Here is a 17639-nt window from a genome sequence, read left to right on the forward strand (position 1 = left end):
AGAGGAGGCAGACACTTAGAGGGAGGGAGCAGTTAGAGCGTTTGGTCTTATGCATGAACAGCAGGAGGATGGAGGGATGGAAGCAAAGGGAGTAAAGAAAAGAATGGAGGGATGATGGATGGATGGATGGATGGATGGGGGAGAGTGTCTCACCTTGGCAGCCTATAACGAGTGACCCAACACCAAGAACAAAAGGATGGAGGGATGAGAGGATGGACGGAGATGAGGATGATGATGGTGTGTGGAAAGAAAGGAGGAGGAAACATAGGACAAGGAGGAATATAAAAGAGGAGGAGGAGAGAAATACACAGAGAAAAAGACCGGGATGAACCAACACTGGTAAAAGTGGAGGGATGAGGTGAAAGACATCAGAACTAAATCGTCATTTTTCTTCTTCTAGTTTAAATAAAGCTACAAATACAAAGACTAACACACGATCTTTTAAATGTGGAACATGGGAGACTAAACTTTCTAAAATTCGAATAAATCTGCCGGTTGCCGAATCTCCTCCCTCACCTGGTGATCCGCCCAGTCCCTTGCTGCCAGGAAGTCCCGGTTGACCGGGGATGCCACCTCTCGGCTCACCTGGAGGTCCAGGGGAGCCGGGAAAACCAGGAAGACCGTCAACGCCGCGCTCTCCCTTTAGTCCAGGAACGCCTGAGCGTCCGTCAAAACCTGCCAGAGGAAGAAGAAGAGTTTTACAGAGGTGCTGATTCAGCTGATCACTTTGGACAGTGTGAGCGTCTCCGTCTCAGACCCACCGGGTGATCCAGGTCCTGCTGGCGTCCCAGGTTGACCCTTGTCTCCAGGAAGTCCCGGTGAACCGTCACGCCCCGGAACACCAGGCGTGGCTCCCAGTACCTCTCCAGGCTGGCCCTTGGCTCCTGGACGCCCAGGAAGGCCATCCTTCCCCCGGCCTCCGTCAAAACCTTGTCCTGGGTTACCTGGACCTCCAGAATCACCTCTGGGTCCAGGGAAACCTGCAGGAAGGGAAGGAACGGAGGAGAAGACGTTGAGGGAGACTAAGCACTGGAAGGAATCATTTCATTTAACCATAAACTGTCAATAAATATGGTCGATGCGTCTCCACTTCCTCCCACCCAAACTTATCAGGAACATGAACACTTTTATTTAAACTAAATGACAGAAACCATCTTTAGGAAACATTTATTTAACATGAATTCACCTGGTGATCCAGGTTGACCTCCAGTACCGGGTTCTCCTCTGTCTCCTTTGGATCCGTCAAACCCGGGACGTCCTGGTTGGTTTGAGGAACCTGGTCGACCTTTCGGGCCTGACGGGAGCGGACAGTCGTACTCATTCATTTTGCTGTATTGCCATTTTTTATTCTGCCTTTGAATTGAGTTCGTTAACATTTGTTAATTAATTGCAGATTATTTATCTAAAAATCTTCTGGTGCACAGGAGGTCGTGTGTTTTAATCGAAAGTCATAGATCGGGAATTGCATAGAACACAAACATTCTCATAATATCCCATATTTTACAGAAATGTAAACTCCCAATTTTATATTTGTCTGATTCATTTTAACAAAATTACATCCGAAGAGCCATAACACCTCTGTTGAACTTTACCTGGTCGTCCGGGTAAACCGGGTAAACCGGGGTCTCCCGCATCAGCTGTGTCGCAGCTCCGCGATTGGCCTGGTAGCAGTCACACACAGGTTAGCAATCACACATAGGCACTTAAATACACATATACAGGGAACAGTTGAACACACAACTGCAACTTTAACGACTAAAACAGTTTTAAACCTGGCCTAAGTAATATTGTATAAAACCCTCATGTATGAGATTTACAACACAGGCGGGTTGGACGTTAATATGGAGAGAAAATCGACTCAAAATGGTCACAAAGGTAAATAAACAAAACAAATAAGTGAGCAAACTTAGGCACAAATCACTTTACACATTTGTAATTCATGTCATAAACGTTGGTGAACATTTTGAGTCTATTTTCTCTCCATAAAAGTCCACGTAGGTGTTTAAAAATATTATTTAGGTCAGGAAACAAAAATAAAAACATTAATGCTAGATCTAAGAAAGACAAACTACTATAACCTAGAACAACTGTATGATAAACTGTATATAGTATCTGATAATTATATTATATTATCAAACCAGGCCCCTGGTACATCTATTCAACAGTTAATTCTTTGCTGAATGTCTTTTGCGTTGTTGATTGTCTGTCGCCTCCATTCACGCCATCACTGCGTCGACTCTTTTACTCGGCGTCATGACAACTGTTGTGTGAATGGCGTTAGTTGCAAATGCATTGTCGTATTAAGGGGCAGTTCAAAAATATTAGCTGATGATGGAAACGCTAAAACATTAGAAAGTTAAGTATAATTCAGAGGGTGGGGTTGGGGGGGGGGGGGGGTATTTCCCCTCCCTCCCTCACTGGTGGTTAAAAGCGTTGAGCAGAGGCGGGGCTTGGAATCATGCGCCAGGTTTCAGCAGCTTTGATTGGAGGAAGTGCAAGAGGTGATTTGAGCATGAACTGGTCTCAAACTGTCAATCATCCACTGGCGGCGGCCGGATGGAGACCCTGAGACGCAGGGAGCGAGACGCTTCCATCGGCGCCGCCATGAACAAATGATTGACAGCGAGCCAGGGTGTAACAGACTACATCTCCCAGAAGTCCTTTGCTGTGATCGAGTCCTCATGAGCTACTGCAGTTTCATGGGTTTACTGATGATAGTAACATGATTTAATGATATTAAACAGATATGATTATTCTTAACCTTAATAAGAATATTCTTTATAAACGATGATCTGCTAAACTGAGCTACTGCCTTTCTTGAGTAAAACTCCCCCTAGTGTTCACAATGAAAACACACCTGGAAGATCGTTGACCAGCTGCTTGGACGCCTCACAAACTTGGGATCTGACTATTCACTCAAATTTGAACGATCTCCTCACTTTTCTCTCCTGATATGTGGATCTTATATTAATGAAATGGAAGGTCGAGTTCATTGTGAACACGTTTTCAGACACTTTGACCATTTCTCCCCTGAGCTGAGTCTGAATTTCCTCCTCCACCGTTTCTCCGCTAAGCGACGAGCTGGATTTCTATCAACGCCCTTTATGAATCCACCAGAGGCTGCGCTGCCTGAACCTGAGGCCCGGGACTCGGGCTCGTCACTCTGACCGGTGGATGAAAAAGTTAGTTACCCACCCGTTCCCTCTCCGACGTCATTAACCCCTCCACAGCTGTTTTCACCTGGACAGATACACATGCACAGGGGAGGTCAGAGAGGTGGATGAACAGAGAGAGAGAGGGAGAGAGAGACAGAGAGAGAGAGAGAGAGAGAGAGAGAGAGAGAAGATGGCGGCATACAAAGCATCTTGCATGCATGCGCCAATAAAGCAATTAAATTGTTTATCATCAAACAGGTATCAGCAAATCAGCAATCACTTCCATTCAATTAATTAAAGGCTCATTCAGTTAAGGCAAAAGAGGAATATTAAAATGCTTCAAATGTAAAAGAGCTTAAAACCAGATTATTCCCCTCGACAGGAGGGAGGGAGAGAAGGAGCGTGGGGGGGGGGGGGGTTTCTGAGCGACGTCACGACAGTTCATCAGACTGTTTGTGGGTCCGCCCCCCCCCCCCTTTCTCTCTCATCTCCTGCGAGCGACAATAACCTTCGTATTAAAAGCAAATAAAACAAAATCAGTCGTTTAGCATTAGCATCACGATACGAGAGCACACATTCACACCGAGCTGCTGCTGCGGAAGACTTTGTGTCGTTTAGTCTCAGAGAGAAGGAACTGAACCAGGAGGAGGCTGGTGTCAACAGAGTGAACTGGATTTAATCCGTTTTATTATAACAATGATTTATCTCATGATATATTGTGGAGACTTAACACTCTGAGGGCTGCGGTAACTGTGTCTCTTTATAGGTTGATCCAGATGTTGCCAGATGTATTTTTTTTCGTCAGGCATTTTAAATTAGCTGAAATGTATATAATATCAGGTTAATCTGCTTTTTTAATATTTTTTTTAAACAGGAAATAGCATTAGGGCCAGATTGATGAAAAAAACAAATATCGTTAAAAAATAACCAACAGAACAGGGAAGACGTCTGTGTGGTTCTTTCTTCCTATTACAACTTTATTATCAGATTCAAATTACGACTTTACTTTGTAATATTCAGACTTTACCATCTTGTAATAGTATTTGTAACCAGTCCATCAAATGTGTTGTATCTGTCACTAATAAATAAGTAAATAAACAGTAGGTACAGTTTTTCCTTTGCGACTCGTTCAGACCTAAACACCATCTCCTTCCTCTAAAGACCAAACTCAACTTGGATTAGTTGAACAAGTCTCCTCTCTGAGACTAAAGAAGCACAGTGGCTGTTGTGCAATCAGCATTAAAATCTCAACAATGTGCATCAATCAGTCGACTAATGAAGCAGTTTATGGATCATAGATTATTGGCTGCAGAAGAGGTGCACAAGCACATTAATGGAGACCATTAATCGTGTAGTTAAGTAACAGTACTGCTGCAGCCGAGGCATGAAGCTGCTTCTGCACAGAAAGTCTAACGTTGTCCCTTCAGGTCCCGGGGAGCCGGGCCGCTGCACCAGGAAGTGCTTGTCCGCTAAAAACGTCTCCTATTGGTTTATGGTGTTAAGATGAGGTTGCTATGGTGACAACAGTTTATGGAGGATGGACGGTAACGGGATGAGACAGATGTTTGATCAGGGTTTCAGTCCTGTGGGAGGAATATGGCATGAGACACACACACGCACACTTTCTTTGTCACGCTCTCTCAACACGCCACCGCCCAGCACTTCCTGTCCTTTCTTCCGCTTCCGTCATTCTTCCCCGTCATCACTTACCTGGCGGTCCAGGTGCACCAGTTGACCCTGGTGACCCAGGTATTCCGGGATCTCCATCAGCTCCGCGAGTGCCTGGCGCTCCGCCGCTGCCGCTACCGGGATAGCCAGGGCCTCCGGGACGACCCTTAGCCCCCGGGTATCCTGGGAAACCTTTCTCTCCAACTGTGCCGTAGCCGCCGTCACCCTGGGGAGAGGAGAGGAGAGCAAGAGAGGAAAGAAAAGGAAAGGGGAGAGGAAAAGTTAGGAAAGGAAAGTACAGTAAAGGAAGATTGGTTGAGGAAATAATGAAAAGGAATGGAACAGAGAAGGAAAGGAAAGACAAGGCGAGGAAAGGAGAGGAAAGGTTGTATTAAAACCCATTTGTGCTCAAACCTGCAGGTAATTCACGAACACTCAGTATCTCAGTACTTACCGGAGGCCCGGGGCCTCCTGGGAAGCCAGGTAGTCCGTCTCTGCCAGGTTTTCCAGTTTCACCGTTGGGTCCTCTGGGCCCTGGAGTTCCGAGTTCTCCCTTCACTCCAAAATCTGGGCCGCGGTAATAAGACGCCCCCTTCTCTCCCTTACGGCCAAAGAAACCTGGTCCACCTTGTCGACCCTGGACGAGGACGGACATGGCAGATTGACAACTTCAGTGTTCGATACAACGACAAACTCAAATAATTCGGGGTCAAAATATATTACTCACAGGAGGTCCCTGACCGCCACCAAAGCCAGGTGAGCCGGGGTCACCAGAATCTCCCTTTCGTCCTCCGAAGCCGGGGCCGCCATTGACTCCGGGGGGGCCGCGTAACCCTGGTAACCCTGTAGTGCCTCCTCCTCTACAATTACAGTCGCCAGGATCTCCTGGAGGACGGAGGACAACAGGACAACAGGGAAAACAGAAAGTAGAAAAGAGCGTCAGTAGAAGCATTTTGCACAAAACGAAATGAAACGGTCATGTGCGTGCAGGTGTAAACAGGAAGTAGTGTGTGTGTGTGTGTGTGTGTGTGTGTGTACCTCTTAAGCCATTGTAACCGGTGCCACCAGGTTGTCCTCGGGAGCCGGGCAGCCCGGGCTGTCCAGCGTATCCGGTACCTTTTGCTGAACCTGCAAACGCACACACACACGTTAGATCAGCTGAAGTTCAAACACGTTCAAGTCGTCACAAAATGTCCTGAAACGATGCATGAATTCTGTGCTTTTCTTTAGATTTCACACTTTGATCAGAAGCTGAGTCCCACTGACAGATGATACAGCGTCTCTGGACTCAGAGCTGTTATCTCCTCTCACATAAACATTTGCACGAGCACAGCTTGTTGTCACAGTGTGAAATCGGGGGTTAGTTTGCTCTGTGGGCTCATCAGATCTGACAGAAGATCTGAGATGCTGCTGCTGCTGCAAGATGACAGACGCTTACTCACAATCCAAAATAAAAGCATGAAGTTGTTTGTGTCACAGTAAAACAAATAAAAAAATAAAACAGCTTCGTATTCAGCTTGAAATTCAGTGATTTTACATCGACTATAATGACGAAGAGCTACTCGCCAGGAGCAGCATGCAGAGCGAGTGGCTGTTTGGCACCGACACGAACAAACGAGACAAAACCAAACACTTTGATCATCCTGTGAACGAGCCGGCTCATTCACAGTCTGTCGTGGGGTCTACTTGTAATAAATAAACAAACGAGACCAAAACTGAAATATTCATGAATAGAGAAATAGTTAAATGTACAAAAATAAATTAATGAATTAATGTAGAAATATATGAAATAAATACAATTTTTTTACAGAAATAAATAAATATCCTATTTAATCCACAACATGTATATATTGTCAATTCCTTGATGTATTTAATTATTGATTTCTGTATTTTTAGTTTTTTTGTATTTTGGCAGTTTCGGTCCTCAACAAAGGTTCCGAACTTTCAAACTGCGTCTGTAACGTGGACTTTGGATCAAGTCATCGTAAAAACACATATTTTTAAAAATGATTATTAAACTGAAAGAAAGCGTATCATTGTTATTATTGTTATTGTTACTTTAACTTTCTTTCAGTTTGTGTCCTGATTCTTTCTCGTCCTTTCGTTTCCTGTGTTGGTGCCAAACTAAAATTGAAATAAAAACATAAAAAAAAGATTTCCCTGTAGCAAACACTGCCAAGCATTAACGTCCATGTAAAATGAGTGAATGTTCCGGACAGCGAGAAGCAGCTTGGAGTTCAGAGACTCTCTCCCATCCAAGTCTGAAGCCACAAGGAGGCGGCGCCGGGCCTCAGCTCGACTTACCACCGCACCCTGCACACAGTACAGCGCGGAAAGTAAAAGCACGAGGCGGAAAGTTGTTCTGGGCTTTCGCGTCGGCAGGCTGTATGCTGTCATGGCGCTCAGAGCAATATGGCTGCCTGTAGGATACCTGTGTTTGACTGACCTTTGGGGTAGATGATACAGCGATCGCCTGTCGAGCCTTGGAGGACAGTAAAGTCAATCAGCCATGATGCTTTAAAGTCTCGTTCTAGCTTTGACTTACCGATGAGTAAAAATGTAAAAAAAACTCCATCTTCCCACTTGGAAGTGTTTAATGCAGCTGCAGCTCAGAGTGACGCTGCGTCACCATCATTTCATCTTTTAAAACTGCTCGGCAAAGGTTTTCACAGGAAAATAAATCAACTGTTACACATGTAAATCAACAGTGTCACGATAACTTAAACAACATTTATCTGCTGTAACCCAGGAGCTGTGTCGGTCTCTATGGCGACCGCCTGTGAGGGACCAGAGATCTTTCGTTAGTCGTTTCTGTGTGAACGTACTCGTGGGGCCTGGAGGTCCGCGGGGGCCCTGGGCTCCGGGCAAACCGGAGGAGCCTGGGCGTCCTTCCTGGCCGTAGCTTGGTAGACCGCCGTTACCCTTCTCTCCCTTGGGGCCCGGGATGCCGGGGAATCCTGGGGTGCCACCACGACCTGTGGGGTCTGTGCAGAGAGGATGATTGACAGACGTTTTGGACGAATATATTAACGTCAGAATTCACACACACACATTGATTCATCTGACTTTTTCAGCCGTAAAGTGATGTAGTTACTTTTAAAAGTGTGATGTGTGTAATTAAAGAGGTAACTTGCCCAGCACGGATCCTGGTGGCCCTGGTGGTCCTGGATACCCAGGAGATCCCCCGTCACCGGGGGCGCCAGGCAGGCCGTTAAGTCCTGGGTCACCTGGTAGTCCTGCAGCCAATCACAGACCAGATGGTTAGGGCAGAACGCACACACATATTAAAATCATCAGGGCATTAATACAAATGAAGATGTAACCTTGAACATAGTTGCTCGGCCCATTCACGTAGACGGAGGGTCCTGGTGGTCCGGGGTCTCCCAGGTCTCCCTGAGCGACGCAGATTCAAAGCGTCACAGACGAGGAAGAAGAGCAGAAGAGATGTCTTAGACCAAGCTGAAGGAATCAAAGTTGATGATAGAAAACTGTGGGAAACAACTCAGATTCTTATCTAGACTGAAGCAAGTCTATAACCACAGCTCAGCACACAGGCAGGAAACAGAGGAAGCTGTTAAAGAAATAAAACCATTTCATACCAGCAATGAATAAATCTGTTTCAAATTTGCACCAAACAAATAAATACCAGTCATTATCTATTTAAAATATATGGATATTGTAACAGTGGCATTTTCTTCATTTGCCTCCCTGAGGACACCATCTGCTGGTGAAACACTGGTACTGCACGAAGACGCATTAACTGGCTTTACCTGGAAGAAGGTTTTTAAATTTGTACCTGAGCTTAACCGACAATTATGGATAACTGTATTATTTATATAAGCTTTTTTCCTTATTTTGATGTATTTACATTTTGATCCGCAACAGATTCATAAGATAACAGGTCAAAGTTTAATATTCTTTAATAGGTCAATATAAAGTGAAAGGTTCTGCTCGATCTCTTGTTGTCCCATTTGGATCAGGTGCCACTGTGTTTGTCTGTCGCTGCTCCACAACGACGACACAAGCTGCTCCACAACACAAACACACAATTTACCTTGGGTCCGATGTATCCTGGTTGCCCGGGGAAACCTGGGTTACCGCCATATCCCTGTGTCGCAGAAAAAACCCCCCCGTCAGTTTGAATTTACTGCAGCTTTTTGCATCATGTCATCCCTTATTCATTGAGTATTTTCTGTATCTGGACATCAGAGGAGGAAAGTAACTGAGTACTTTACTACTTTCATCACATTATACCTGTTGTCCGAGAGCGCCGGGGGGGCCGTTGAAACCTGGAGCGCCCTGGAAAAAAACACACGACATCTCGTTTTCACACTTTTTTCTTCTTCTACTCGTAAGAATGAAACGATCAGAGTGCAGTCAGCCCTTACTCTCGCCCCGGGGTATCCAGGAATGCCCTTCTCTCCGACTTCACCTCGATAACTGAACGGCCCCTGCGTTCAAATGAGACAGAACAAATTTAATACTGTGTTAAGCTTTGATTTTCTCTCCTTAAAACTCTCAAGTATTTCTAATTGCTCGTGCAGAAATGACCCTTTGAATTATTAGTTTTGTTCTCACAGGTTGACCAGGGTTTCCAGCTAATCCTTGGATGCCCTTGAATCCTGGTTCCCCCTGTGACAGAGACACAGACACAACGGAGATGAAGTTAAATTATCGGCCACATCACGAGTGTTCAATGATCCGTCCGTGGTTTTATAAAGTTCTTTAGATCAAAACTTACCTTTTGCGACTCTAAAAAAAAAGAGGAAAACAATGGACGTACCTTATCTCCTTTGTAGATAGTGAGAGTTTGTTCACTTCTCAGTGACCCGTCGCCGGGGGTGCCGCTGGGTCCGGGGAGACCTGAGTCGCCCTGAAGTCCGAGATACACACAACACACCGTTAGCCAATCAGGAGGGAGATGGAGAGGGAGAGGGAGGAAGCAGGAGGAGGAGGGAGAGATGAAGAGATGAAGAGGAGGAGGAGGAGGGAGAGATGAAGAGATGAAGAGGAGGAGGAAGGAGAGATGAAGAGGAGGAGGAGGGAGAGATGAAGAGGAGGAGGAGGAGGGAGAGATGAAGAGGAGGAGGAGGGAGAGATGAAGAGGAGGAGGAGGAGGGAGAGATGAAGAGGAGGATGGAGAAGCTCGTCAGTTTGTACCTTGTCTCCCTTCTCTCCTTGATATCCGTCACTGCGACTCCCCTGAAAACAACAAGGTTCCACACGACGTTAAACACAAAGCGACACTATCACACAACCCTGTTCACAGTAGATCATATTATACTTATATTAGAGTCTGTTTGTTTTACTCACCATCAGCCCTGGGGGGCCGGGGGGGCCGGGAGGACCCTAAAGACAGACGACAGAATCGGACTTAGTTAGTTTGAGATAAAGTCAAAGTCACAAAATCAGAAAAAATATTCACAAATGTTCAAATGAATCATTTATTAATTATAGGGACTTGAAATAAAAAACAATCACAAAGGCTGTTTCACTGTTTCCACTGTGAAACGTTTCCTCTCTCGTTGCTCGGGGGTCATGTGACGTCCCTGCACTTTTATTACCAGTATCACATGAAGAACAACATGTTGTGATATTAACACGGAGGAGAAACCGATCGTACCGAGTATCCCTCAGGTCCTTGAGGACCAGGTGAACCAGACGGACCATCGGGACCTCGGATTCCCTGAGGACGATAAACCAGAACCAGGTCAGGAAACAGAAGTCTGACGTTACCACTGAACGTTCTTACAAACAGAACATGCACATCATGGTTTTCAGTGAGTACAGCTGTGGACTTACAGGTCGACCGTCGGGTCCCGGCTGTCCTGGATAACTCTGCACGAGGAGAGAAGAACTCATGGTTATAAACCTGCAGCTGCTCCTGATATCCTGCATCCACAATAATATGAGGTCACCGTGACCTTTGACCTTTGACACACGTGCGACCTTCTTCTTCCTAAACATTATAAATGTCGTGGAGCCATCAACATCACCAACCAGGTAGAAAATAACTACGGTGATTTGCACTAGTGAGTGAGAGCTCTTACCCCGCTGCCGCCATTCGAGAAGTATCGAGGTTCTCCTTTCTGGCCCTTTATCCCAAGAGGCCCCTGTTAGAGGAAAGCACACATGTCCACGTGTTCAGCCTGTAGACAAACATAACAACGTATATATATATATATATAAACAAAGAGGAGAAGATAAAGGTTTATCCTCACAGCAGGTCCAGTGTATCCAGGGGATCCTGTCCCGTAGCCGGGGTCCCCGGGTTCTCCTCTGGTCCCGTTACAACCGTCCGGACCAGGTAGCCCTCTGCCGCCCTCCAGACCGGGGTGACCCTGCAGAGAAATCATTTCAGTATTTTTTAAAGTTCTTTAAAATTTCTGCTGAAACCAAATCACCACATTTCTGTATTTGTGTGAATATGAATTGTGAGTTTGTATTTTACTTACAGGAACTCCATCAGTTCCCTGGAACCCAGGAACTCCCATCGGTCCCTGCACAGGTCGAACACACGTCATTTACATCCAGGTTAAACTTTGCTGTAGCTCACGACTTCACAGCACATGAATTTTGAGATCAAGTTAAGATCCGTAACACCCACTTTGTCTCCTTTGGGACCAGATGGGGCCCTCAGGCCGATTTGGCCCTTCTCTCCTTTGGGCCCCACCGGCCCCAGGGTGCCGCGGGGCCCCTCTGGTCCGCTCTGACCCACGTCGCCAAGAGGCCCAGGTCGACCCTGGAACACGACAGAGAGGAGACACAAGGAGATTATTGTTGAGGCAATAACACAAAAACTATGTCCAGAAAAACGTCTTTTCTCGGACGCCCCCGAAGGAAGTTGCTTGAAGTTGAATGATTGAATTCGTCATATAACATGTTGTAAAATATCTTAATAGCATAACTTGCAATTCTTGAAAATGCCCTTGAATGTATTTATAACCACATTATAATACTTACAAACAGGAAGTTTTAAATAAATGTCTAAAAAGGTAAAAGAGTAGAAGAAGTATAAATATTGGTTGAATACTAATAATACATAAATCATTGAATCCTCCAGAAGGTAGAAGGCATACATCACTTTTTTGGGTCTCAAATTAATTTATGTGAACATTTTAAGATCCATTTAAAAAAATGTATTAAAATGGTGTAAAGGATAAAAGTTTGAGATTGTTTAGAGGAACATTTTGTTTTACTGATTCAATTCTAAAGTTGTTCCTCCCTCTGTGCTGCAAATGACAAAGTGCAGTGTCCAACTTCAACCACATGATGGGAGTATAAACACAAAGAGCGCACGCGCACACACACACACACACACACACACACACACACACACACACACACACACACACACACACACACACACACACACACACACACACACACACACACACACACACACACACACACACACACACACACACACACACACACCTGACAACCTGCCATTAGCTCATCTTCTAGGAGGGAGTATAACAGGGTGAGGAGAGGGGGGGGGGGGTGGGGAGAGAGCGACAGATGTCTGCGTTCGGGTCAAAGAAAAGTCACAGTTTAAAAACTGTCTCACGCAGATCAGCCGGAATCTGTTTTGTTTCTGATTCATTCGACTGTTTCTCCGAGTCGGATCAGAAACAATCTGCAGACAACACAACATCAAGTTAATGATGAATCCAAGTGGGCAGCACCCCCTACTGGTGAGGGACACCAACCGCAGCGTTTCCTCAAACCAATGGAAAGAAACGTCCATTTGATTTTCCAGCAGCTGTGGAGCCTATCTGATGAACTGAAGGAAAGTTTCTTGGAAATCAATTCAGTCGTTTTTGCAGAATCCTGCAGAAAAACCTGCTCGGATTGACGTGTGTAATAAAACAGCATCAGGGAGTTTCTGCCTTGCAGTGACGTCACTCACACAAAGTTCATTGGTTTTTAATAAACATCCTGGATGAGCTTTGGCCACACGGCGTCTGGCTGGGGCCGCCGCTCTGCCTCCAGCCCACGTGACCACCCCACCCCCCCCCCCGGGGGCACCGGCAGGTAGCGGTAATGACAGGCCTGTGCCAGGTGAGCGCAGCCTCATGCCAGAGCTGTCTGGCTCACAGCTCGCTCTCACACCTGGTTTCACCCGGGGGGAAAATATGCAGGAGCCACTTTCTCTCACGCCTCGCCTTCCCTGCACGTCGTCGTCCATCACGGCTCCGACGGCACCTTCCTCCCTCGGACCGATTCCTTCAGCTCCTTTAATAATCCCTCTGACGTCTCCCTAGTGTCTGTTTCTGTGGTCGCAGAGGTCACCTTCAAAGGGCGTCTCTGGTGCTAGAGGTGAAACGATGGTTTGGTCTCGTGTCGAGCGTGAAATGAATAATGTTCGACTTTGTTCGTACGTTTCCAAAGCAGGGAGATGTTTATCTGTCGTTAGAGTCAAGATGGAAAATATCATCCTCTGGGACTAAAAGGGCTCCGTTAACTTTAAACTTTTAAAAAGCTCATAAACATAAGAAACGTCTCCTCCAAGCTAATCTCTCCAGAGAATCTCTTTGATTTCCGAGCGCCTCCGAGTGAGCGCAGGAGGAAGTGAATGTGAGTTTCAGAGATTTGAAAGCAGCTCTGTTTATTCCCTAACATGGCCTGGAATTAAAAACCACAGAGGGAGAGGAGATAAAAGTGAAGGGATGAAAGAGAGGAAAACTCAATAAAGAGAAGAAGAAGAAGAAGAAGAAGAAGAAGAGCTCCATTAAATCACATCCAGACAATTTAGGGGTTTGGCTGGATCACGAGGCTGCTCTGGAAATGACCACTGGGAGGCGACCTATCATGTCACACGGGTCTCTGACTTCCACTGACCTCTGTGTGAAAGTGCCTGGTTTAAGAGTTTCTGTCATCAGAGCAGCATTTTCAGATTAAAATACTTTCCACACATGAAACACTACTTACAAATATTCATGTGACTTCTGCATCATCTGCACAAAACTGCTGTTTGACCACGTTTCTCTTTCTGTTGATCGATCTGGTTGTTTTGTGACTTTTTAAGTTTGAATCTCATTCTTTACAAGAGCTCAAATATCCATCAACCCAATACTTTGCCTCAAAGAAGAAACAAGGACGACCAAAGGATCTTGATCGCCCCCTGGTGGCTGGCTGCAGCATAGGTCATGAACCCCGTCTCCTTCCATGTTAGCGGATGGGACATGGACCACAGTAAAAAGTCAAAGTTCAAGTTAAATAGCCGAGTCCCGACACCGCCTCTCCACCAACACCGCTGCCAGTTGGCATCCCGGTGTGTTTTCATGCCATCCCGGCCGGTCTCCGCCCGCCTCTTCCAGACCTTCCATCCTCATCACCTTCCAGCAGACTGGTCAGTTTGTAGGCCCAAATCCCCCCCAGCACAAAGGGCACAATGGAGCCTATTCTGGGCCGCTAAGCTCTCTGGACTTACTGCTCCCACCGGGCCGACCTCACTTCCTGATGCAGTGCTTGGACAGACAGATTCTAGCTGCCATGCGCGTGAGAACCCGTGTGTGTGTGTGCGTTGCTGGCGCACGAACGCGGACGCGCGCACAACCCTCGGGCTCTCCGAGTTGGTCGGGACGTATTGTTCTGAGGGCTGGGTTCGCTAAGGGGGAAGATTTTAGCTGTCACACCGCATGCTCACTGGGGGACGGTGATGGGAGCGGAGTGTGAGGGAAGGGGGCGGAGAATGTTGGGTCTCTGGGTGCAAGTTTAATCAGCGGGGGCACTGTGATGACCCAATGACAGCTCGAGCCACTGGCAGGCGCAGACACACGTGAATCGGGCCAAGCCTCAGACGCCGTGCAGGCCGAGCGACTGGCTACAGAGACCTTTTGTTGCTGATGCAGATAAAATGAAAACACTGGCAGCTCCTGGTCGCGTCTCCACACGTTCAGACAGGAGAACTCTGAGGGAAATCTTAGGTTGAGTTGAGGGTTTGTTCCCCATCTGTAGACCGGAAACCCAAACATCTCCGTTTATCTCAGACTCAGGATGACGACGATACCGAACACAGGTAGACGCAGAGAGAGACATTGGAACGTCTGCGCTCTCAGACACTTGGACGGATTCTATCTAAGAATTGATTCTGTCTAAGAAAACCCATCTTCTGTTGTATCTCAGGCTCCAAGTTTGACCAAACCTGATCAAAGGAGACTTGAAGAAGCTTGTTCATCGAGACAAAACTCTGAGATACAATCAGGAAATGTAGGACAAGTGTTTTTTTGCTTGGACTGGAAAGAAATAGAAATCAAACTCAGACCCGTATTTCTTTTTTCGTCCTTCACCTCAAACGAGGCCAACGCTCTTATCTTGCCATGTTAGAGAAAGTGGAAATTTCATGGAAGTTTCCTGCTGAATATTGGAGATAAACTCTGGTTTTTAATAACTTCTGAGTCTTTTTAACTGATCTCAGTTCAGCTTCACTCTTCAACTGGAGCTGATTGTGACAGTTGAAGCTGTGACTCTCAGTCAGTTCTTCTCACAGGAGATGGAACCCACTCACCAGAGTTACAGAGAACGGACGTTCCTATTAACATTATTTGCAGCGTCTCTGCAGAAACGCCCATTAAATGGGAATCAATCTGAAACCAGACAATCCCAGTCCGGTCTCCCAGCAGCAGCAGCGTCTTCTCAGACTCTAGGTTTGTTCTTCCCCTCCGGACGGATTCCCACCGTCCCCTGCACCTCGGACTCATCTGGTTTTAATGGCCGCCATTAAACAAACAACCTGTTCCCTCTCTTTTTATCCAGGTGCTTTCCCCTCTAATAAAAAACACATTAGTGGTCAGCGGGGCCCTCGCTGTCCCACGGTGATGATGTCATAAAGCAAGTGGTGTTTTCTCAGCTGTCAGACGTCTATTTCTTATTTGTTCATAGGATATTTTGAGCTTTAAAAAAGTGAAATTATAATTTAGCTTCCTTAGCCTTTAAAACTAAACGTTTTCTCGCAGAACGACGCCGGAGTTGAGCCGTTAAAGCCGTAAACACAAACACAACACAAAACATTTCTACTCTTCAGTCGCAGAAACTCCAGTTAAACGGTGTAATTGAGGCTAAAACCGTGTTTCTGTAAAGTGTGCACTTTAGAAATTAGCCCCGAGGTGACGACACGGTCTCCGGCTGCAGAGAACACATGTAATTGGCACGTTCGGCTGCTTTAAACCTTCAAGAGCTTTTGGAGGCAACATACAGATGTGGCCGCTGAGGCGAAGGAACGTTTGGCGACGGCTCGGAAATCAATTACAAGACTCAATTACAGGTGGTTTCACGGCGTCTGGGGATTATTCTCAGGTGAATAAAAGATGTTTGCATTTGCCTTTGTCCGCTGGCGATGCTGCAACATGTCCGCCGGTCTGCCTCTGTGGAGGAACTTATCAGTTCCACCCTCATGCACTTAAGATCCTGAGATTCAGACATTCCTCTCCACCGCGATACAGTTTGTTTTGGGGAGGAAACACAGAGGTGGAGTCTCGGCATCAGTTAAAGAATAAGAGTTCAGAGGTTGAGAGCTTCAGACATGCAGCTAGAAAACATGAAACTGCAGGGAATGAATAAATAATTTAACATCCAGTGAGATGCTCTTTAATTAATAATCCCTTAATTGGCTGGTCACGTCGTTCAGTTGCTACAAGTCACCAGCAAAAATATAATAATATAGTACCTTTATTTAAGTAGATATTCATTAGTTTAGTTTATTATTATTTTAGTCGTACATTGATTTAATTAGTTTTAAATTATATTTGGTCGAAACTAAAACCTGCTCTGGGTCTGAAACTCATTTACAAACAGCGCTGACGTCTGTTGATGTGTGTTTTGGGATTTGAAGTGTGGGAGCTGTGAGAATCTGAGCCTCAGCTTCACTTCTCTGTTTATGAGAAGGGTCACATCGACAAAAGTAAAGAAAACAGCGTGTGTGTGTGTGTGTGTGTGTGTGTGTGTGTGTGTGTGTGTGTGTGTGTGTGTGAGGACGAACTCCATCCAGCTGTGTTTAGTTCAGACTGAGATTCCTGCAGCTTTCGTTAATGCTCGTACTTCTATGTTTGTGTCAGCAGGGGGGGGACTCGTGTTCACTCAATCAGACAGACGTGTGTCTTTTCTCTTTCACTCCCTCTAGAGACCGTCTGACGTCGGCCCAACCTGCAGCCGAGGCCTCGCCGAGCGTCGACATCATCAAACGACAACTTCCTGCGTTTGACTCTTAATTACGTTCGTACTCTAAAACGAGCGCCTGTGATAGTTTGCAGACTTTAAGATTTAGGACGTACCGCACACAAACACAATATATCAGGATAGCTGCACATCCCAAAGTGTGTTTCATCGTGTGCGGAGGTGATGAGCATCTACATGTTTAAACTGTGTAAAATATGCAATAAATGATGGTTTGGGTGTGTGTGTGTCTGTGTGTGTGTGTGTGTGTGTGTGTGTGTGTGTGTAAAGTGGAAATGTCATAAATAACAGTGCCGTCATTATCACATCAAATCACAAGAGCCTATAAAAATCAGTAATAAGCAGTTTTGCACATTCCTGCACGTGTTTGCCCATGATATAAATATGTGTGTGTGTGTGTGTGTGTACATAAAGACGTGTGTGTGTGTGTGTGTGTGTGTGTGTGTGTGTGTGTGTGTGTGTGTGTGTGTGTGTGTGTGCTGTTGAAAGACTCAGACACTAGATCACCCAGAAGGTGTCTGATTCCTGCTCCGTGCAGAGGAACTAACCAGACCTTCCCTCTGGCACTTTTCCACTTCATTTGCTTTTATTTTCATTTGCTCATTTTTTTTCCATTAAGTTTGTCGAAATAGATGAATA

General features: G+C 45.9%; 1 protein-coding gene across 1 annotated transcript in view; it reads right to left on the reverse strand.

Annotated features, from left to right (window-relative positions):
* Positions 1-17639, reverse strand: part of col4a6 (collagen, type IV, alpha 6) — an 88771-nt gene that overhangs the window by 15789 nt on the left and 55343 nt on the right. Inside the window, exons 5-30 of the mRNA XM_034568774.1 lie at positions 11431-11565; positions 11279-11323; positions 11045-11164; positions 10874-10936; positions 10626-10661; positions 10447-10509; positions 10137-10172; positions 9984-10025; positions 9607-9696; positions 9402-9455; positions 9212-9274; positions 9078-9122; positions 8878-8931; positions 8147-8216; positions 7958-8059; positions 7649-7807; positions 5862-5951; positions 5551-5708; positions 5278-5460; positions 4866-5049; positions 3196-3240; positions 1593-1661; positions 1187-1294; positions 762-980; positions 517-675; positions 154-162 (exon numbers count right to left, since the gene is read on the reverse strand). Coding sequence (XP_034424665.1) covers positions 154-162; positions 517-675; positions 762-980; positions 1187-1294; positions 1593-1661; positions 3196-3240; positions 4866-5049; positions 5278-5460; positions 5551-5708; positions 5862-5951; positions 7649-7807; positions 7958-8059; positions 8147-8216; positions 8878-8931; positions 9078-9122; positions 9212-9274; positions 9402-9455; positions 9607-9696; positions 9984-10025; positions 10137-10172; positions 10447-10509; positions 10626-10661; positions 10874-10936; positions 11045-11164; positions 11279-11323; positions 11431-11565 — 2401 coding nt within the window. The remainder of the gene's footprint in view (positions 1-153; positions 163-516; positions 676-761; positions 981-1186; positions 1295-1592; positions 1662-3195; positions 3241-4865; positions 5050-5277; positions 5461-5550; positions 5709-5861; positions 5952-7648; positions 7808-7957; positions 8060-8146; positions 8217-8877; positions 8932-9077; positions 9123-9211; positions 9275-9401; positions 9456-9606; positions 9697-9983; positions 10026-10136; positions 10173-10446; positions 10510-10625; positions 10662-10873; positions 10937-11044; positions 11165-11278; positions 11324-11430; positions 11566-17639) is intronic.

Source organism: Hippoglossus hippoglossus, chromosome 18 (assembly GCF_009819705.1).
Source record: "Hippoglossus hippoglossus isolate fHipHip1 chromosome 18, fHipHip1.pri, whole genome shotgun sequence".
NCBI classification, from domain to species: domain Eukaryota; kingdom Metazoa; phylum Chordata; class Actinopteri; order Pleuronectiformes; family Pleuronectidae; genus Hippoglossus; species Hippoglossus hippoglossus.